This window comes from Sinohyriopsis cumingii, chromosome 10, assembly GCF_028554795.1.
Source record: "Sinohyriopsis cumingii isolate HCF-2022 chromosome 10, ASM2855479v2, whole genome shotgun sequence".
Lineage (NCBI taxonomy): Eukaryota > Metazoa > Mollusca > Bivalvia > Unionida > Unionidae > Sinohyriopsis > Sinohyriopsis cumingii.
The window spans coordinates 92,920,726-92,944,038 of NC_142970.1; the positions used below are offsets into that span (position 1 = coordinate 92,920,726).

At 34.3% G+C, this 23,313-nt stretch overlaps 1 protein-coding gene across 2 annotated transcripts in view; it reads left to right on the forward strand.

Moving 5' to 3' along the window:
* Positions 1-218: 218 nt before the first annotated feature.
* LOC149790593 (alpha-catulin-like) overlaps positions 219-23,313 on the forward strand; it is a 153,409-nt gene continuing 130,314 nt past the window's right edge. For both annotated transcript variants that reach the window (XM_089972694.1, XM_089972695.1), the window contains exon 1: positions 219-321. In XM_089972694.1, the coding sequence (XP_089828820.1) occupies positions 220-321 (102 nt within the window). In that variant the 5' untranslated portion in view covers position 219. The remainder of the gene's footprint in view (positions 322-23,313) is intronic.

Here is a 23,313-nt window from a genome sequence, read left to right on the forward strand (position 1 = left end):
GTCAGTTCTGATGATAATGAATGTTACTTAATATATCTGCTCCAAAATATGTATTTTGTTTAATCACAATGTCAAACAAATTTAATTAAATAAATGACCATCGATCGATTCGTAGAAATATACTTACCAAAGCATTGGCTTTGTTCACAGCTACCTTAATGTGTACATGTGTTGTGAACGAAGCCACAACGAGGCTTGCTTCCAGCAGTCGGCGAAAAGATGGCTGCTGCGGCGCAGTACGGCCGAACAGAGTCTAATAAAATATCGCTAGAAATTCGTACGAAATCGATCGAACAAACATTGATACCTCTTGTAACACAGGTAATGTATTTATTTTGTTAATTACCTGACGTTTCTTAAAATTTAACCATTTTATTTTTAGCAGTCATTCATTCTTTGTCGCATTCGGTGACCCGCACAATATGATTTTTGACCCCCGATAAGCTATCAAATGCAGCAGCATTTTGTTGCTTCTTCATCGAGTCTGAATTCAAAAGTTTGAAAATAAGTCCAGTCTGTGCATTAATTTTTTGCAAGCGCCAATTTCCCTTTTTATGCACCGTTTTGGTTCGGTCATTCTGTATTAGTCATATTACGGACTGCTTTGATTAAAGTAAAACGTCGTTGCTCCATTGTCACATGAAAAGCCAGCTGCTGAATTTAGATTCATTTTAAAGCAAACCGGTTTTGATAATAAACAAGTAAACTAATATATTGCTTATAAAGAAGTTTCAAAAGTACTTTTATATATCTATTCTATCCCAACATTAATTAGAGACGTAGTTTTCATTCAGCCTCTTCATTCGGTTGTTTTCTTTTTATCCCATACTGATTAAAACAAAAATGCAGCTTACAATTTGCAGTTAGTCTTAAAAAGATTCAAGTTTGTCAGGGACAGATGTATTTGCTTATTATTCATATTGTTTCCTTTCTCACTGTGAGTTTAATGTACATGTTTGTAAGACTAATGTTTATATATGTAAATGGCATAGCTTTTGCTGCATGTAAACATGTATCATACAGTTGATAACTGTAAACGAACATGCATGTCGGTAATGCATTAAGTTCTGGTTCCACTTGAATGATATATTTCCTCATCTCAGCTTAATTGAACTGAAAGAATATTATTTTTCTACATTATATTTTATTAAATATGTGAAATTTCCACACAGAATATGGCATTGATAGCAGTTAACCAAACTTGATGAGAACTGGTTGTACCTCGCGTTACACTTCATGTTGGTTTACTGACAATGCTGACAAAATATTCTGTTAACTGCATTGTTTACTTCTGACATAAAATGTTTGACAGCGAGACCATTTTACTTTAAAGAAATCGTAGTGATGTGACTGAAAACTTGTTAAAGCTACATTAAAAATCCAAATCCCCTACACACACACAGACACACACACACACACACAGAGCATTATTTGTACGTGTTGAGGATGTTAGTCCCAATGTCTGGTTGTTTTATTAATTTTTCATCACATGCATGTCTGTAACACAGGGCTACAATATTACAGTGACCCAGGATGTTATTAGATGTACAGCAGTAGTTCAGCATAGATGTTTTGCAAACTGAATTAGTTTTAATAAGTACAGTGCTAATGTTAGAGATTAAGAAAATGGATCCCAAAGGTCTCTACCAGGTCAAAAAGTAGGGTGATTAAAAAAAAAGACAGGTCACAAATATCCTTACCTGTTTCTTGTTTATTGAAGAACAGTAAAGACATATCGTTATCACAGATTTGGAAATGTAATTTTCCAGTTTTGAATCATTTGTTTTAGAGTCAGACTTCAGCTCGGTTTTTTTTAAAATACAATTTTGTCCACTGTTCAGTGCACAATTATGTTAGTGAACATGGGAATTGTGCCAAATCATGCAATATTTATACTGAATTTCTAATTCATTGTATATAATACAGGAAAACTGAATACTTACAGAAGAAATTAATAATCCATCACCAAAGTGCCTGTGATCATTGTCAGTCTCCACTGTCACAAGCCTTCCATACCGGGATTTTAATTCCTCATGCTCAGATAACGATTATGCTATTTAAAAAAAAAAAGGAGCTGTATTTTTAATGAAGATTTGTCTTTACATTTTCTATCAGTGGTCATCAGCCATGTGCTCTTGATTGGTGCCTAAGTTAATTTAAATAGGTAAGAATTTGAAAGTGACATTGAGCGACTCACTGAGAAAGAAGGAAAATCGATAGGAATGGAAGAAGCTGGTTATGCGGTCTTATGCGGTGTCCCAACGGTCTACCTGACTATGGGACTGATGATGATGATGACATACACTTTAAATTTTTTATATTGATGTGGGGTTGGGCCACAAGTGCTCACATCATTAGATAATCCCTTCCCCCATACAAATATAGTAATTCTAACTAAACAAACATGGCAAGGGACAGATAAGATACAACCAGGAAAACAATCAAATGTGGTGAAATATAAAAGCAAAAAAAAAAGATATTCAAAGCAAATAATCAGATGTAGTTTTCAATTTTCAATTATTTTTTTAAATATGTACTGTACCTACATTAAATATCAAACGGTCTTTATATTATCAGAAAAGAATTATTCCTTTATATTTAAATATTTAAGACCTATTGAAGAAGCATTATATATATATATATATATATATATATATATATATATATATATATATATATATATATATATATATATATATATAAAATACAAATCATATAGTGAATAACAATCCTTTCCAGTGCACTGGATCAAGCAAGGGATCACGTGTGTCAGGGATTGATTAAGATAAATGCAATAAACTGATACAAATACAAATAAAAAATATTTTCCGGTATAAGCAAGAAGCTGAAATAAACTAGTTGAAACAAGGTATCATATAAAGTTTTGCAAACATAACCGTTTTTTGTTTTATTTGTTTGTCTTGTCTATGTTTTGTATTTGCCATTGAAAAAGACTCATTAAAGAGTTGAAAGTGCTCAGGTAGCACTGTTCATTGTCAGCTTATTGCACTTGTATCTATCTATCTATCTATCTATCTATCTGTCTAGCTTTCTATCTATCTGGCTAGCTATCTATCAATATCTATCTATTTATCTAGCTATCTATCAATATCTATCTATTTATCTAGCTATCTATCAATATCTATCTATCTATCTATCTATCTATCTATCTATCTATCTATCTATCTATCTATCTATATAGCTATCTATATAGCTATCTATCTAAAGAATGTCATATTTTGCTCAGTTTCAGGTATGATTGAGTCAAATAGAAACATATTTGTTGAGATGTGAATGATCATTTTGTTAAGAGCAGTTATTAGATTTTGCCTTTTTGAACTGTTTATCGAGTGCAAGTTAAAATATTACCCCCTTGTCGCATAATGGATTATATAGTAGGTAATTGTGATCTCAATATTTGTAAAGGTCGTTATTTTTTGTGGGGTTCCTTTGTGGATGGACAAGCCTGTCATGTATTGGGCTCTTCAGCCACTAGCGCGCGTGCAATAGACGTGGACATACCCCTTCCTAAATCTTTGCAAGCGAAGTTCAAGCCAACTCTATATAGATATATATATATACATGTATATATATATATATATATATATATATATATATATATATATATATATATATACACACACACACATACATGGAGCTTTTTTTGAGAAGCTGGATTGAAAACTGTTGTTTTGTTGTCATTGGTAATGACCAGTAGACAGTGGATGTAGATGGCGGTTTTATGGTTGTATTCAGGAATAGCCATTCATTTCGCCATTATTTTTTTAATCTTTTCTGCCATATGTTATGAAACCTACCAGCTCCAAAAGGTCATTGCCTTTTAGAGCCCTTTTCCCAGCATTTTTATTTTCTCTATATATGCCCAGACATCAGGATCTTTTAGTGCCATGACTTGAGTAAGACTTTGATGCATGAGACCAGAAAGCATCAAAGAGAACCTTTGCATATATTTATAATGTTAAAAAGACGTAATGTGCAAACACTATAGTGTGTTTCAAAATGTGTGTAGGATAGCCTATGCAGTTGCTATTGTATGTTTCAAAATATATCTGTGACAGTTTTTTGACATTTATAAGAACACATAAAACTCGTTCCTTACAACAGTGGTATGAGAAATAATCATATACATGTACTAGTGTGGGTCAAGGTCATGGTATGTTGAACCTTAACTTGTGTTGTGATATCGCCATTTTTTAAAAATGATATCATTAATCATTGTGATATTATTACATGTATGTGCATCAGAACAGGAAAATTTCCTCAGCGTGATGTCTGATGTGTTTACAATTGGACTTGGATATTTTTACCCCAGAAGTCCAACAGACATAGTTTGAATTGTATTAACACAGGCATATTGATCCATCTAGATGAATATAAAGGCAGAAATGAAAAAACAATGGGATGTAACCAGGAAATAGATTTACCATTGTTACCAAGTACCATACAGAAATGGGATGTAACCAGGAAATATATTTACCATTGTTACCAACTTACCAAGTACCATACAGAAATGGGATTGTTACCAAGTCCCATACAGAAATGGGATGTAACAGGAAAATATATTTACCATTCTTACCAAATACCATATAGAAATGGGAATGTTACCAAGTTCCATACAAAAATGGATGTAACAGGAAAATATATTTACCACTGCTACCAAGTCCCGTAAAGAAATTTTATGTAACATGAAAATATATTTACTTTTGTTACCAAGTACCATACAGAAATGTGATGTCTTGGGGAAATATATTTAGCAGTGATACCAAGTACCATACAGAAATGTGATGTAGCTGGGAAAGATATTTACCATTCTTACCAAGTACTGTCTAGAATTGGGATCACCCCAGGAAATATATTTACCATTGTTACAGAGTACCATGCAGAAGTGGAATGTAACAGGAAAATATATTTACCATTGTTACCAAGTACCATACAGAAATGCGATGTAACAGGAAAATATATTTACCATTGTTACCAAGTACCATACAGAAATGCGATGTAACAGGAAAATATATTTACCATTGTTACCAAGTACCATACAGAAATGCGATGTAGCAGGAAAATATATTTACCTTTGTTACCAGGTACTGTAACAAAAATGGGATCATACAGGAATTATATTTACCATTTTTACCAAGTATCATTTAGAAATGGTATACAACAGGAAAATATAGTTACTGTTGTTACCAAGTTCCTTACAGATGTTTATGTATACATGTAGGTGTCTTGTAGTATCTTGTTATAATGTATACATGTACATGTAAGTGTCTTGAAGTGTCTTGACGTACATGAATGCATGTGTCTTGATGTACATGTGTACTTATATCTTGATGTACATGTATACATATAGATGTCTTGAAGTGTCTTGATATAATTTATACATGTAAGTGTCTTGATGTACATGTATGCACATGTCTTGATATACATGTATACTTATGTCTTGACGTACATGTATACATGTAGATTCTTGTAGTGTCTTGATATAATGTCTACATGTAAGTGCCTTGAAGTGTCTTGATGTAAATGTATACATATAGATGTCTTGAAGTGCCTTGATGTACAATTGTATACATGTTGTGTTTTGGATTTCTAACGTAGCTTTAGTTTTTCAGTCACATTTCCATGATGTCTTCAGTGTAACAGTTTATTTTGATGTCTAGGACTGGGGCATCATGCTGCAGACATAGCATCATGTCCCACCCAGTCATGTTATCCTGACACCAGGCCAACCAGTTATAACACCAACCTCTTAATGCTGAGTGCCAACCATTTTTATAAGTCTTTGGTATGATGCGACCAGGGTTTGAACCTGTGACCTCTAGCATCCGAGCTAGACGCTTTAGCCACTCAGGTCACCAGTGCAGTCACATGAATACATGTAGATGACTTGAGGTATCTTGATGCACATAGGTTCAACACACTTCAGTCTCCACCTCCCTCAATTTTTTGTGGCAGGTTCAGCATTTCTTTTTTTTTGTAACCTTTTGTGTCTCCATTAATCTTTCATATTTTCTGTCCATTGGTCTACTTTCCACCTCCCTTCACCTTTTTGGCATGAGAAGTAGTATCTGTCCTCTTTACTTGCTTATAAGTTGAGTCACACTGCTGGCATAGACCCTGATCTGTCATCACATATGCATCAGCAGATAAAGGTCACTGTTGTGTGTTCTACTGATTGCTCACAATAAACTGCATATGCCCAGATCTGCTAGTGCATTATGTAATGGGAGATCTATGCCTGTGTTGTTTGTATTCTAACTCTAGTTCTGAGTGAGTATGGAGAGTACAGAAGAAATCTCCATGAGACATGTAAGGGTTATAGAGGGAATCATGAGATATGTAAGGGGGATATAAAGGGAATCATGAGATGTGTAAGTTCTGTACAGGGAACATTGAGTCATATGAGTATTGGTGGAACCATGAGACATGTAAAGTTTGTACAGGGAACCATGAGGCATGTAAGGTTTGTACAGGGAGCCAAGAGACATATTTGGGTATAGATGGAACCATGAGACATGTAATGACTATAGAGGGAATCATGAGACATGCATGGTCTGTACAGGGAACCATGAGACAAATATGGCTATAGATCGAACCTTGAGACATGGTAAGTCTGTACAAGAACATTATACATATTTGGGGTATACTGGGAACCATGAAACATACATGGATATAGATGGAACCATGAGACATGTTAAGTCTGTACAGGGAACCATGATATATAATGGGGTGTAGATGGAATCATGAGATATATATTAGGTCAGTACAGGGAACCATGAGACATGTGGGCATATTGAGGGAGACATGTGAGGGCTGTAGAGGGAACCATGAGACGTGTATAGATGGAACCTTGAGGCATGTGAGAGCTATAGAGGAAAAATGTTCTGGTATGATAAATTATTAACAAGAAAAGTTTAATTCAATTTGCAGCTTTTAATATGTAGCATCTATATTCCTCCTATGTGCTTTTGTATTGGAGGTGTGAGGAAGTGGAATATTTGATGCAATTTAGAAGTAGATTGTGTTTTACCTGTACATTTTAAAGTTCTCGACAAGGACTCCCACAAAAATAGCTCAACCTTTGACTTTATTTGCCTTGAAGTCTTCTTCAAAGGCAGTAGAGAAACAAAACTTGTTTCTTTTGAAGTTTTATATTGGCTTGGGTCTATCATTCTAAACCATCACAGATGCTAATCAAAACCTCCAAAAAAGCAACTGAAGTATTATAAAAACAATTTTAACTGTCTGATGCAGAAGATAGATAAGGGATTCAAGAGATTGTATTTTCTTTTTCTCAGGGTTTTATCAGTGGACCCTTTTAACCTAATAAGTTTTGGGAACATTTGGGTTTAATTTTGACTTTGGAAAAAGAAATTTAGTAGATGGCAGTAATTATGATATAAGAATTATTATGGAGTAGGATAGACAGGGACTGAAATGTCACCTTCTGTAGTAAAAGTCACACAGGTCATATATGCATTCAACACCGAATATTTCCGTAATGGGTGTCATTTTTAGAATTTGATTCTACATACCTTTAAGAGGCAAGTATTCACTTCATTTGGATTCATATACATCCGTATTCCTTTTGAATGTTATTTAGATGCCCTGACAAGTGCATACTGCGAAATCAATGTTAAAGTATGTAGACATTTTAGGACAAATGAACCTAAAAGTGTGATTCAGTACAATCTGGATTGAATGTTGTGTGCTGTGATGTCACAATGAAAGCTACGCATATTGATAAACAATTTTGTAGTACCCTGAATTGTGATGATTCCACTGAATGTGCCCTTTACTTGACCCAAGTCTAGTACATGGCCACCATTGTAAAAGACCATAGATTTCGATAATTTTCATCTGGACGTTAAGGTGCAGAGCATTCAATGATCACTATTGAATAGACTCTGGTAAAAGAAAATTAGTGTTAAATTTTAAAAGAACAATTTTTATTTAAATTGAGTAAATAAGCAAACATGTCCCATGTGTCTTTTACTATAGTTAACATTTACGAAGATTTGGGTTACATAAGAAACAATCAGGGACCCACTCCTATTATACTGATCTAATAATAAATGATAATAATAATTCAGTGCCAAGACTTGGTATTCCTATCGATACAGCTGGAACCTGTTCTTTATCATTAGTCCATCATATGAATGGCTCTTCATTTCTGGGAACTTTAATTTAGAAATCTATACAATATCATAAATTACAGCAGAGATCTTGTAATTTTCTAATTAGTGAATCTCATCTTAGGATGCTCTAAGTTAATTCCACATGACCACAGTGCATTTAGAGTGACTATTATGGAAATCAATGTAACGTATGTCAGGACCAGAACATTGACCCTGTTGGTGATGAACTTGTATTTAATGCAAGTAATGTATATATAATGTGCTGTGGTATTTCACTGTTATACATGTACTGATTGAAAAAAATCTGTGAAGGTGTATATTATAGTAAATGGACAGTATTATAAATGTAAATAAGTGTAATGGGCATTTATGGCCAAGGCAGTGCTTCAAAATGAACTTTTAGCAATAGTTTACCATAGTTACCCGTCGTAGTGTCTCATAATGTAGTCAACTTGAGAAGTCTTTTATTTAAAGTTGAGTAGAGTTCAGATTTACTAGACAGTTAAAATAAAAGCTGGATGTACTTTATGGCTGTTGTTTCAACAGAAGATTCTATGCAAAAGTGATAGAACAGTTTGTTGGTCCAGCAAGATGTTCAACTTTTGTCATGGGCTTCTAGACAAGGGATATGCTGTTTTGGGGCCCATTTTAGGCAGTTCTTGTTTCACTTATCAAGGGATATGCTATTTTTATAAAGTATGCAAAGCCATTTAGTGATTGATCGAAAATTACAACTCTTTAATGTTGGTTATCTTTAATGCTACTGTTTTACCATGAAGCAGATCATTTATCAGGATGAAGAATAAAATTGAATGTCTGTTTGTTATTGTTAATCTTCTTAAACTACTTGGAGCCATTACTCACACATTCAAACTATCTTCTAGTTGGGCAAAGTTAAAAATGTTTTGTTCAGACATCCAGTATAGCCATCACCGTACTACAGCATCATGAAAGTCTCATTGCTGCTGACTGGATGTCAAATCAAAATGTGGCTTTCTTCTTATGTTGTCTTGTTGTTCCTAAATACAATGGTGCCAGTCTGATGTATGATATGGCTGCCATGGCAGTCAAATTGAAAATTTTGTTATTGCTACTTCTTAATAGAGAGTCATATCAGTTTTTCAGTACAAGTTGTCTAGATTGTCCTAATGAAATTGGTGCCATTGTAATGTTCAATATGACTGCCACATCAGCTATCGTAGAATTGTGTTGTAACTTTTCTCCAGAATGGAACCTGAAGACTTCTTATGGTGTCTGGTTGGTTCTGAATGATAATGGTTCCACTTGGACAGCCATTGTGGACATATTGGAAATCATGTTATTAATTCGTCTATTGAATGGATGTTCATATCTACATGGGGGTTTTCACTAAAAGACTTTTTATGTGAAAATGGTGATAATCTGATGTCCAGTATGAACACCATGGCAACCATCTTTAAAATCTTGTTACTGCTTCTCCTGATTGAAAAGACATAATGACATGGGTTTTTCGCCAGAAGACTTATGTGTAGTTTGTCCTAGATGAAAATGGTTTTTACCCAGACATCACAGCAGCCATCTTTAAAAAGTTGTTTCTTTTGCTTCTGAATGGAAAGTCACATCTACATGGGCTTTTCACAGGAAGACTTCTTTTGGTATTAAGATTGTCCGAAATGAAAACGGAGCCATGGTGGCTCAGTGGTTAGTGTACTACCTCACAACCGAAATGGTGCTGGTTCAGATCATACCATAGGACCAGCCTTTGTTAGATACCAGGTGTGTTCATGGGCAAGGCATTTGACTTTGCTAAATAATTTACTTGTGTTGATGTGCTATAAAACATCAGATGAAACTGAAACAGAAACCAAACTGAAATGAAAATGGTGCTGATCTTAACGTTGAATACGACTGCAATAGTGGCTTATTTGAGAACATATGATTGACTTTGTCATCAGATCTGTGAAGTCCCAGATATACAGTTATCTGTGAAGTTCCAAGTTCACAACGATTGTACACTTATAATCCCTCATATAACACAGGGATGTCTATGGATGAAATGTAGATTTTCATTAACTCTTATGTTACTTGTTTAGGCTCGAATAAACAGTAACAAAAGAAAGAGTGAAAACAAACTTTGGAAAATTTAACAAATAATTTATATCCCTGGAAAAACACTGTAAAAGTGAAAAAATAAAAACTTACAGTTTTAAGAATCAAATCCGAAAATAATCCACGAATTAAATTTTAGAAGTCATAATAATGAAATGTTCTAATGAATTCAAGTTTGAGTCCTGATGAAAAAAATCCAAAGTGGAAGGCAATGACATATACTGTAGTCATTATAGAGCTGATGTGTACAGTCCTTTGTGAACCACAGAAAATAATATTCTGGTGTTTCCGAATAAAATTTAACTGAATATCTTTGTCCAAGAATTCTGTATGAGCACTCAGATATTTACAGGAAAAAGAATTATCCTTTAGAATTCAAATAATCTGAATAAAATTTAAATACAACTCCAAAATTACACAACAAAAGAAACACCTTTATGTGCCAGTGTTTAGAAGCCCAGCTGAGATCTCTCTCTCTAAGCATCACTATTAAAACTAACTAATGCGCAATTTTGGAAAGCCCAGAATTGCAAAATGGAGCTGTTTACATGTAAAAAAATCATGTAGCCCCAGTATGACCTTGACAAAAACCAATCGTTTTACTCAGAGAATAAAAAACAAGTATTCTTATTGTTGTCCATTCATACATTTAATAATTACATGCATTTGTGTCATAAATTTATTAATATCTACAACAAATTGTAACTTTTTGGCATTATATGCTTTGAGTCAGTCTTTGTTTAGCTTTGAATCAGTCATTGTACAGCTTTGAATCAATTACTGTACAGCTTTGAATCAGTTATTGTACAGCTTTGAATTAGTCATTGTACAGCTTGGTTTTCTACAGTTTCCATGTACTTTAAAGTAATTGCGTCTGCTTGTTGAAATTGTCTTGTCCCTCAGTGGTAATGAGCATGCTCTATTCAGTATGCACGTGATGTGCTCAATTCAGTGATTTTAAAATCAGCTATATCAATGTCTTGTTTTCTTGGGTTCCTATAAAAAAAAATTCATACGGGAATAGAGGTTAATATTATCAATATCTAGAACAAATTCAAATATGGGTGAGATCTGGCTGTGCATATTATTAAGGTGATCAGAGATGTCAACATTTTAGGAAATTTCAACTGGGTACCTGCCAATCCAAACGATCACTTCCCTGGGTACCCAGTCAAAGGGAAATTTTATTAAATGCGAACCTGAAAGAATAATCTATGTATTACATGCCATGATTACAGAAAACTGTATGAAAAACGTTCATTTGTTTGTGCTGCTTTACCTGGATCTGCATTTAAAATTTTTGTCATAAATCTGCTAAATCCATGTGGATTAGTAGTTACTACAAGAGTATAAACACAAAAGAAATTGGTAGATTATTTATGCATAACACTCACTTTGGATAGTCTACATCTACAGTAAGTTTGGTGAATAGCCGTAAAGTCCACAAATGATGACTGTTGTATTATTCTCGAACTGCCATGGTTCGCATCTTAACAACGGTCCACTGCAAAAGGTTTTTAAGTTTTTCAAAATCCCTCTTCTCAAACATTTTTCAGTCACATAATATTCATCAGTCACATTGATAAAGCCTGTTTATTTCGATATCTGGTACCATTTTTTTCTCACTTTAGACTGGTTTGCTATGTATATAGTATCAAAATGGAATGAATCTGTGACAAGTGGTTTCACATTCAAGGAACTCATCTCTTTTCTTTGAACTGTTTCATGTAAAATTTGTGCATAAATTACCATATTTACACACTTGGTGAATGTTTATGAGATTTTTTCAATGACATTAAATAACAACTATTTGTTCCCTTATATTGAAATATTTCAGTGGAAACTTTTTGTTCATTTTTCGATTCATGGTATAAAAGTGCATGTTATAGTAACCAAGTTTTTGTGTTGCCTTTGCTGTGACAAAAATATGTCTTGGGTTTCCTGCTAATTAAAAAGGTCTGGTAAACAAACGTGAACAGTGGCCCTGACTTAAACAGCTAACACTTGCTCCAGGGCCACAAACTTGAGGCAAAAATGGCATTAGTTAAACTGGACATTTCTACTGTACTTGATTTATTTGAATTGTAGTATGTGTTTAAATTTTATTCATCGAATAGTTCTTGATCGGTACTTACTGTCACTGTTGATGAAAGGTATTGACCCCGATAATGTCATTAGGATCTCAAAACAAGTGCATTAAGTTGCGAGAATAATGGTTCATGAACATGGATGGGCAAGAAGTTGTGACAGTCTGGCTTGAAAGATCAGCATTGATTCTTAAATAGGCTATGTGAGAAATGAGAGAAGTATCTTCCCATGTATTATTATATAGTACGTGTATGACAAGTAAATTGTAAGCAACGATAGCAGTCCCTGTGATGATGAATAAATGTGCACATGACATGAATCTGGAACTGTAATTGTTATTTTGTGTCTTGATATGAACTTAGAAGTTTTTTTTCAAAACGGGTACCCAATTGTTCATTTTATTACCCAGGTGGTTATCATTGGGTGGGTATCTGAGTGCTCAGGTACCCGTTGGCATCTTTAGAGGTGATGTTATATTCGTTTGGCTGTAACCACTTTGAAGGCCATATTTCTGATTTGATTTTTATCAAACTTCATATATGCTTATACCAACAAGATCCATCATATTAATGAGATGATCTTGCATCTGATTGGCTGGTTACTCTGCTAGTGGCCATATTTCTGATTCGATTTTGATCAAACTTAGAATATAGGCTTATGTCATCATATATGAGTTTGATAATGAGGGCAAGTTACACGTATACTATTAAGGTGATCTTCCATCTGATCGGCTGAACTTGTCAAAAGTCTAAGGATTGTATTTTTGATATAATTTTGAATAAATTTTTGACCATAAAAGGAAATAACATTGTCAACCAAGTTTTATAATGAGCAAGATCTGCACATATTAATGATGTTCACTGCAGTTAAAAATAGCTCTCAGACTGAACGCATTGCTGTAATTAGTTTTGTTTTCCTTTAAAATATCTTTGTTACCACTGTAAACACATGCTATTGTCACTGAGAATCAAATATTTGCAGCTCGAGTTCATCCCCATGTAAAAATTAGGCAAACAATAAAATAAACTGCAGAAATGTTACAATATATGATGCATAATGGCAATAATTATTAAGCAATTTTTATATACTATCGGGATTTTAAAAAAATATCACAGAAAGTAAAAAATATAATCCTTGTTAGAGAAAATGTACATTTGCCAGCTAGCACACTATGTATGGTGTTAATGATCAGATTATCCTTATACAAATATAGATATTTGTCTGTCTGTCTGTAATTGTATTATTTTAAATCTGATGTTGCCCATGATCCCAAGAGAATACATTATTACTTGTAAAGACCATATCAAAGTTTATACTATATTTGCAGGGAATTATTTTTAGAAACTTTGCCAAATTTGAAATTCTGAAATATTTAAAATTAAGTGTGATACTCTTGGAGAAATAGAATTTGATGTATCCTAGTATTGCCATGTTAGTGTATTTGAAACAGTTGTCATTTATGTATAAGGTTTTAAGTGATTTCATACACCTATTGCCATTACATACAAATTATTTAATAAATTATTTTGCATTTTTTTTCTTTTATTAAAAAGTTACCTCATCTGTAAATTATTATTTCAGTTAATGAGGAAGCCATGTGACTTTGTAGACCACAAATCAAATCTTCATCTATCAACTTAAATTTTACAACTTCTGGATGATTCTGATGATCAGCTATAGAGACTACAACAGGGCTTTCATTATCAGCCAGGGGTGGGGTAATTATCAGGCTGCTTTTATTTAATACCTGGTTGCTTTTTTAAAAAAACAACCTGTATCCCCAATTGGGGGAGGTCCCCCAAACCCCCACCTACTTTGACAATCCACCCTTCAACTTTAAATCTAATGGAAGTCCAATGTACAGTCAATTGTGCCTTTATCTTTAAAATAATTGTTGTCTGATTTTGGTAAAATAGGTAAAATCAGCACGATATAAAGTTTGGGATATATGTTTTCTAGTTTCTGTTCTCTACACTATGGTATAAGCCTATTAAGTGAAATGGTCAACTGTTAGATCATGATAGCTAGGTGAACACCCTCAGTCCCACTTCCTCCTCTTGTTTTAGTTATAGGATGTGGATTGGTCTTAATGGTGGTGACCAAATTTATTGTTTTATTATTATTTGGCAATAAAAGTTGGTATTCGGACCATAGCCAAAGAAAGAATAAAAAAAGCAAATAACAAGAATGAGGAAACCATCCACTTTTACTGATTTTGACAAAATTTGGCATGTTGCCACACTAATGCAGATGCATTGTTATTTTGTACATCACAGCTAGAGTTTACCATCAGGAATTTTTGCATTTGTATGCATATCAGCAGTTGCATTTGCAGGATTTTGCAAGAAGGAAAATAAAAGCAAAAACTGCCAAGTGGATTGGTGTTAATCAACATCATAGCCAGCTGACTCATATGTCTCAAGAAAATTCTACACTCTACTCCTTTTGGAGTTAATTTTGTCTCCAGCTGGAATTCTAATAGAAACTGTCTGTAGACTGTGCCACTCTGCTGAAGTAACAATATTATTTCGTAATACACACCACATAGTCACAGGCAACTAATTATTTTATGTTATGGAACAAGCCCTTATGCTTTGGTATATTAAGTACCATATTTCAAAGAATGAATGTTGCTGATTGGACAAATATAATTACTGGAAAAAATTAACTTGATTTCTCAGAAGAAAAAAAACTCCATCTGTATGGCTAAATTGCATGCAGTAGTAGGCATGAACCGTAAACAATTTTAATTTTATCGCCATTACCATGCATCTGCTAATTGATCATGTAATTGGGAAGATCATTGCGTGCTGAATTTTTATAGTGTGCATCTGGGAAATTAGATTTTTTTCTCAAAAACAAGGCAGACAGCGTTTAATTTTGATCATTTCAAGAGTATCCACATGACTAGATCAGTCATAGATTGTAAGTGTGTTTTTTGCAGTAATTTGGTAAGACAGTATGGTCTATGGAAACTGAAATAGCTGTATTTGTCCTACAACAGTCACCCTGTGGAAAAGAACCCAGTAAAAATATGTGCAGCCTGTGTTTTTTTATCAATTTGTCAGTCAGTCTGGGTGAATTTGTTTTTAATTTGAGGACTAACTTGTCTGTTGAGTACATTTTTAGATGATTTCACCAATTCTTGGTTTTGCTGAATTATATAAACGGGTTGCCTGGGATATCTTTATGAACTATTGTATACCGGTAATGCATTTTTGTGGCCACACTGTTAATACTGTGTATCCACAAAAATCTCCATGAATTTGAGCACATAAATGTATGCTTAAAAATGATGGACCCTGAAAAGTGGAACTTGAGGATTGCAATTATTAAAGGTTGGGGAAGAAAAATGTAGAGTTTTATATAAACAATACTGCATTTGTGAATTTGAATATGGGGCCCCAAGTGGTCTAAAGCACTCTCCGTTATGGATCACTGCCATCTCACCTCTGTCTGCATGGGTTCGAGTCTAGGATTCGGCCACTGTGGGTATGTGAGAAAGCTTGCCAGTAGCTTCTCGTGGGTCGGTGGTTCTTCCCGAGGTTTTCCCGGGTTCTTCCTCCACCACTAATACTGGCTGCCATACATAGCCTATCATGTGCTGAAAAATGTCATTAAACCCCACAACAACAATCGATTTGAATACATTATCCACACACAAAAATTGTTTTTTTGTTGTTGTTATCATTACAGCTTTTTTTTTATCATTACAGCAGGTCATTTTATGAGGCATGGAACCAGCCTATGTTAAATTATATTAAAGTATATTAAATTCCAGGACCATGCATGCCCCACATGATTAAATTAATGGTATTAATGGTCCCTTATGTAATTGCAGCATACCATTGTATTTATGATGATATTGTTCACAAATACTGTGTGAGGTATGCTGAGGCAGCACACAATTGATTTGATTTGATATTAAAACTGGGGGTCAGATTAAAAAAGTTAGGGGTCTCTGAATTATAATTCAGATTAAAGGGAATATATAGTTACCATCTTGAAAATATTGTTTTTTCTAGACTTCTTATGATATTTAGTTGGTCCAATATGGCTGCAATGATGGCCATTTTGAAAATCTTGTTACTACTGCCACTGAATGGATGGTCATATAGGCACCAAGTTTTCTAACGATGTCAAGTTGGTCCGAAATGAAAATTGTGCTAATCTGTATGTCCAGCACAGCAGCTGATGTTGAAAATCATTCTGTGAGTGAAGAAGTTCAGAGCTGGATTCAGAACGGCAGTTATAGGAAGGAAATGGTATTATTTTGAATTCTTGTAATTTCTTTTTGGCCAGTTATGTCAGTCCCATTGAGGGACTCTTGTTTGAGATAAAGTAACAGAATATTCTACATGCCCAGGAAAATTTCAGCTTGTCAAAACTGCAGGGTAGAATGGATTTTTCCAGTCTAGCTCTCAAAAGTAAACAAAGTATCTGGTCATTGTCTGGAAACAGATTTGTTTTTATAACTGATGTGACCTTGACCTTTAACCTTTTTTTAAGCCCAAAATTGACAGATTTCTTCCTCTGCCCAAATGTTAGCTACCAGTACTTACAAAGTTTGGTAACAACATGTGGTAGAGAACTCATTGCACAGAAACAAAATAAGAAACATAAGCATGGATGGACAGATGAACTGAGATGCCATGATGTGATGTTTCCTCCATATGGCACATTTGTAAGAAGACACTTTACTGATGAGAAATATGGCAGAATAAAATGCACCCAATAAAATTGCTCACTAATTAAAAAACCTAATATGTGGTGTTTTCAACTGTAAATGTTTTCTGACCGGTCTGAATGTTGATACTAGTGGTCAACAGTTAATAGGCATTAAAGACACGCTGGCATAAAACCAAATGCATATCCAGTCAAAGCTAACAATTATCATCTACCATTAAGTGGAATATACATGTAAACATGAGATCAAAGTCATAACTGTTGTATTGTAAGTGGAATATATTTGTAAATATATAAGATAAAAGTTGTAACAGTTGTACTGTAAGTGGAATATACATGTAAACGTAAGTACTCAATATGACACTTTCCTTGCATAATTACTGATTGAGCTCAGTACTAAATTACCTGCTTATGTCGCTGTGCTGTAAAAAACCCAAACTGAATCAGTCTAATTCAGATTTAAAGTTTGAACAATCTGCAACAAAATTTGATTTTTTCCTGTGTTTTTGTGAACTTATCAAACCAGTAAATGCTGCATAATATTTTTCTACTTGACAGGAATCAGCCATTTCCTGCCTTTTTCCATACATGACTCCAGAAAACTATCATAAATAAGTAGGGTGCTAAAGTGTCTCTCTGGCAACAACCTGAAATCATTTATGTATTATATAAAACTTTCCTGGATTGGGCGCATTTTACTAAACGAAGATGATTTATGGCAAAGACTTGTTTTCGAACAAGTATTTGGAAAATTTGGATGTATACAGTTATTAAAATTAGGAAAAACTAAATTGAAAGAAATCTCTAAAACAATTAAAATATTTTTCCGTGCAATGTTGTTTATGCCTTATCTCAAAAGTGGAAAAATGAACCATAAACTGTTCAGGAATACATGTCTCAAGATATTCTTAATTTAGTAACTATAGACAATTTTAAATCATACACTGCATGAAGATCAAATGGTGTTGTACTTATTTAACACATTTTTAATACACAAGGATCTCTCTTAAGTTTTGATGTGATAAACCAACAACACAAACTAATAATTTTACACAATACTGTGCTCTTGTCTCAAAGATATCTGTGAAGTGGAAAAAGAAAATTAAGAGTTTTTTGAAAGTGTAAACAATTCCCATATAATTCTTGACCGAATTTCACTCCATAGGATAAGAGCAAAGAATAAATTTATTTATAAAGAAATAATAAAAGCCAGTATACAAAAGTCAAATGGTAATTATGACACTTGGTCCAGGCAGCTAGGGTATGCAATTGGTGTGAATGAATGATCCAACTCTTGTTTTGGCTACAAAAGACACATGACTGATTAGCTTTAATTGTAGAGTTCCACATAGAACTGTTGCCACAAACCAGTTTTTGAAAAGGATTGATTTAAAGTAATAATGATAAATGCATCTTCTGTAAGAAGGGAACAGAACAAATTGAGCACTTATTCTATAACTGTTCAGTTACTGAACATTTCTGGATATTATTTTACATGAAACGATGTCTTTATAGGAAATAAAAAAAATTGATGATCTTGTCAACTTTCTAATCTTTCTTGCAAAATATGTTGTATTCAGATCATGTTGTGCATCAAAAATCCCAAATCTTACTTATTGTGAAAATTGTGTTTTATCATACAGAAGGCTGGAAAAATATGTTGCAAGAGTGAGTAACAGAACTGATGATTTTAAGAAAAAGTGGACCCTTTTCTTAGCTTTCGGTTTTATTTAGTTTTTCTTTACTTTCAAAGAAACAGGCAGTGTTAAACGCCTTGGGGTTTGTAAATGAGTGGTTCTTTTATACAATATTTTGAGAGTGTAGGTGTCTTTGTGTGAATGTGTCTGTGTGTTGTGTCTAAGTTAAGGAACATGAGTAAAGCTCAGGATGGAAAATAATCTTACCAAAATACCTCATACACCTGGTCAGGTGGTGTTGTAGAGGAACAGGTAAATTCCTGACAACTTTTGTTCAACAAAAAGTAAAGAAAAAAGAAACCTATCATAAGCATTATTCCTTTCTTTGGTGTCATTCTCATTTAACTTAAGAAGACTATCACATATTTCCCGATGACTGCCTTATTTTGAAAACCAGGAATAAGAACCTTAGTTTGAAATACAAAAACTCAAAACCCAGTTGTCTTCTTCCTCTAGTGGGCAGTTGGGTCTTGAGGATTTTTGGAACTAGCTTACTGATAATAAAAACCAGAGAACTTTAAAAGCAGGAATAGGCCAGAACTCAGTAAAACGAATGGAAGACTAGATGTCTAACCCAAAACAATAAGTTGATTGAATCTGTTGAGTGATGACTCTGTGTAGAAGACTGAAAGCCTTGGACAGATCCGTTGGGATGACAATGATGTTGAAGACCTTGTCCAGGGTGCCCAACAGTCTCGGTAGTATAGTTGGACATTCATATTCATTTCATAAAGCTGATAAAAAATTACAAGTACAATATAAAAGTGTAACAACTGGAGCTTGTTGTGTAAAAGCCTTTCAGAAATATTGGAAATGCTTGGCAAATGCTGATTTGTAGTTGCCCATTTAAATGGTATCAGATTTTTCATTGGGTTTACTTTAGTACTTTGAGTTGATCTGGAAATTTTCCATTTTCAATAAATGTTTTAAAGCGTACATGTATATGTACTACCACATTGAATCTGAATTTTCCTAGGACTGCACCAATGGCGTAGTGGTTAGAGCATTTGTCTCGGATGTGGGAGGTCGTGGGTTCTATCTCCCACTGAGTCATACCAAAGACTTACAAAAATGGTACTAACAGCTGCCTCGCTTGGTGCTCAGCATTAAGAGGTTAGTGTTAGGACTGGTCATCGTGGTGTCAGGATAATGTGACTAGGTGGGACATCATGCTACATGTCTGCGGCATGATGCCCCATGGCTAGACATCACAATAAACTGCCACACTGCAGACATCCTAGTGATATGACTGAAGAATTGTTAAAGTTACATTAAAAATCTAAATCACACACACACTTTTTTCCTAGGTTATAGGTAACAGTTTAGAGTTTGTTTCATAGCACGTATCACTTGAGGAAGGGGTTCAATGTAGCTTCTTAGACCATGAAATACATGCATATTGGCAGATTGTTTTCAGTTCTTTCAATTTCTTCAGTTGGCACCTTTTCCTTCAATCTTTTTTAACTGGGCCATCATATGTTATGTAGGAGTGGTGCTGTTTACTTGGCACCTGTTAGGAATCTAGACTGGTTTAATGATTGCAACTACATTTGTCAGTCAGTAAAATGAAGATTAAGACAACCAGACAAACACCAGGGGTTTGATTAGTTAATTGGCTTTTCCAAGAGAACATATCACAGAAGTTAATCCTTAATCAACGTTGATCTGTAGATGGTGTATTAGGGACTAGAAAGCTGTGTATTGGGGTCATCAGATAAGAATCAAGTGAAAACTTAAGCCTCATCTGCCTCTTGAACCCTTTAATTGCTTTGCATTATTGAATGTAGATAAATCTTGAAACTGTAGACACACCTGATACCTTGTTATCTTGTGGTTAGAATTTATTGTAAGCATGTTTTGGCCAATTAATGTGAATTACTGGTCATTTTTCTTAACCTAATTAGTAAGTTTTAATTGACCATCAGAAAGAGGTATGCGCTGTGGATTCATTTACTTTTTTTGGTTGGTATTTAATTCTGTTGATTGTACTTCTGATGGGACAAGGGATCCTGTAAGATTTTAGTTTTAGTGGTTGGTTCTGGTTTAGTTTGGTGTTGTACAGCACAGCAACACAAACTGGCTATTATGTGTCTTGGCAATTGGCATAGAATGCCTTGCCCAAGGACACATATTGGTTGCCAAAATGGGCTAGAATCCATGGCAGGATTCAAACTAGCACCTATTCAGTCATGAAGCCTTCTTGGCTTCTATAAATTTTTGGTTGATACTTTATTTTTTTTGAGATTATGCTTCAGATGGGACAAGAGGTCCTATATGACTTAATTATTTTGGTGGTTGGTACTTTTTATGTGGGGGCCCCGAGTGGCCTAGTGGTCTAAAGCGCTGTCTGTTACGGATCATTGCCATCTCACCTCTGTCTGCGTGGGTTCGAGTCTCGGATTCAGCCAATGTGGGTATGTGAGAAAGCTTGCCGGTAGCTTCTCGTGGGTCGGTGGTTCTTTCTGGGGTTTTCCCGGCTTCTTCCTCCACCATTAATACTGGCCGCCATGTATAGCCTATCGTGTGCTGAAAATGGCGTTAAACACTACAACAACAACTACAACAACAACAACTTTTTATGTGGATTATGCTTTCAGTGGTGCACAGGATCATATATAATTTCATTTTTTTGTGGTTGGTACTTAGTTTTATGATGAATCTTCTGCAGGGACAAAGATATTCCAAATGATTTCACATTTTTTAAAATTATTAGTAATTGATTTTGTGGATTATATTTTAGTGAGACTAGGAGTCCTATGCGACTTTGTTAGAGGGCTGAATGTTTGGTTTTTTTTTTTTTTAAATTTGTCATATATAGTTTCCATAAAAAGAAACTGAATTAACAGTGTTGGAAATTCTGTCTTGACATTTGTAGATGATTAAATTCACAATTCTTGATGACTGTACATATTAAATTAATCATCTCATTATTGGTTTGAACAATGAACCCACAACAGAACTGTTTCCAATATAATTGTGCTTTCCAGGTCATTTAATAAATCTAAATTTTGTATTTTTATTTGAAGCATGGATTTAAAAAAAATGTTCTTGGACTTAATTTAAAAAAAGAAAGATTTTTCAAAGCTGCTTTACATCATAAAAAAATCATGAGCTGAAACTAGGACATCATATGATTCTGTCTCTCCCGGGGATATATAATATAAAATTCTTTGCAAAATGTTTTCTTGAACCAAAGGCTAGTCATTGGGGTTCCATAATGTTTGCCAGAGCCTGAAGGGCTAGTCAGTGGGGTACCAGATTGTTTGCCAAAGCCAGGGGCTAGTCAGTTGGGTTTCAGATTATTTGCCAGCGTCAAGGGCTAGTTGATGGGGTTCCAAAATGTTTTGCTAAAGTCAAGGCCTAGTTAGTGGGGTTCCGGAATATTTGCCGGAGCCATGGGATAGTCAACTTTTGTGAGACAAACCATTTAAGGGGTGGGGCTGTGATTTTCTTTTCAGCTTGAAAAGTAATTTTTTTTAACCCCAAGTTTTTTTATTTTTTTATGCTTGAATGGGTTTAATTAGTTTTGTTGTTGTCTTCTTTTACAAATGAGATCAAATGGTATTTGTTTGAAGCTATTTAGGCACTGAAGTTCAAAAGAAAATCTAGTCTCCCTTCTCCCATTAAATGGTCCCATTCTCAGGAGTGGGATGTATAGAAGAGATAAATGTGGCATACTGATCCATACGCCTGTATGTCTATGCATTTGTTGTAAAGAACATACTGGAAATCACAGTTGCAAATTTATGTTATGTCAGCTATGGATGGTTTCTAATAAACTCAAAGGTTCACAAAGCCCACTGTACTGTACTCTGTGTACCAGCATCACTACAACAGAACTTTAGCATGTCCTGCAACCTTTTCTACCTCAAAAGTCATACATTTATAATCTGGAAAAAGCAAGTCTGGAGTTTTGTTTTCCAAACCTGCACATCACTGAATGTAATCAATACATAGTAATTTTAGGTAACACGAAATATAATCAATACATGTAGTAATTTTAGTCAACACTAAATGTAATCAATACAGGTAGTAATTTTAGTCAACACGAAAAGTAATCAATGCATGTAGTAATTTTAGTCAACAAAAGTTAAACAATCTAGATTGGATGATCACGGTGGAGTCTTGTATTAAGCAGTCTGAAATGTATGATCATGGCGGAGTCTTGTATTAAACAGTCTGAAATATATGGTCACGGTGGAGTCTTGTATTAAACAGTCTGAAATGTATGATCAAGTCAGAGTCTTTTACACATTTTCATAATGTACCTTAATGGATATAACACCCTTTCTCTTCTGGGTGTACCTTGATGGATACAACATCCTTACTTTTCGTGGTGTACCTTGATGGATACAGCAACCTTTTCTTGGTGTACCTTGATGGATACAACATCCTTACTTTTCTTGGTGTACCTTGATGGATACAACAGTCTTACTTTTCTTGGTGTACCTTGATGGATCCAACAGCTTAACTCTTCATGATATATACTGATAGATACAAATTCCTTACTCTTCTTTGCTTTTCTTGATGGATACACATCCTTTCTCTTCTTGGTATACCTTGATGGAAACAACATCCTGCTCTTCTTCACTATG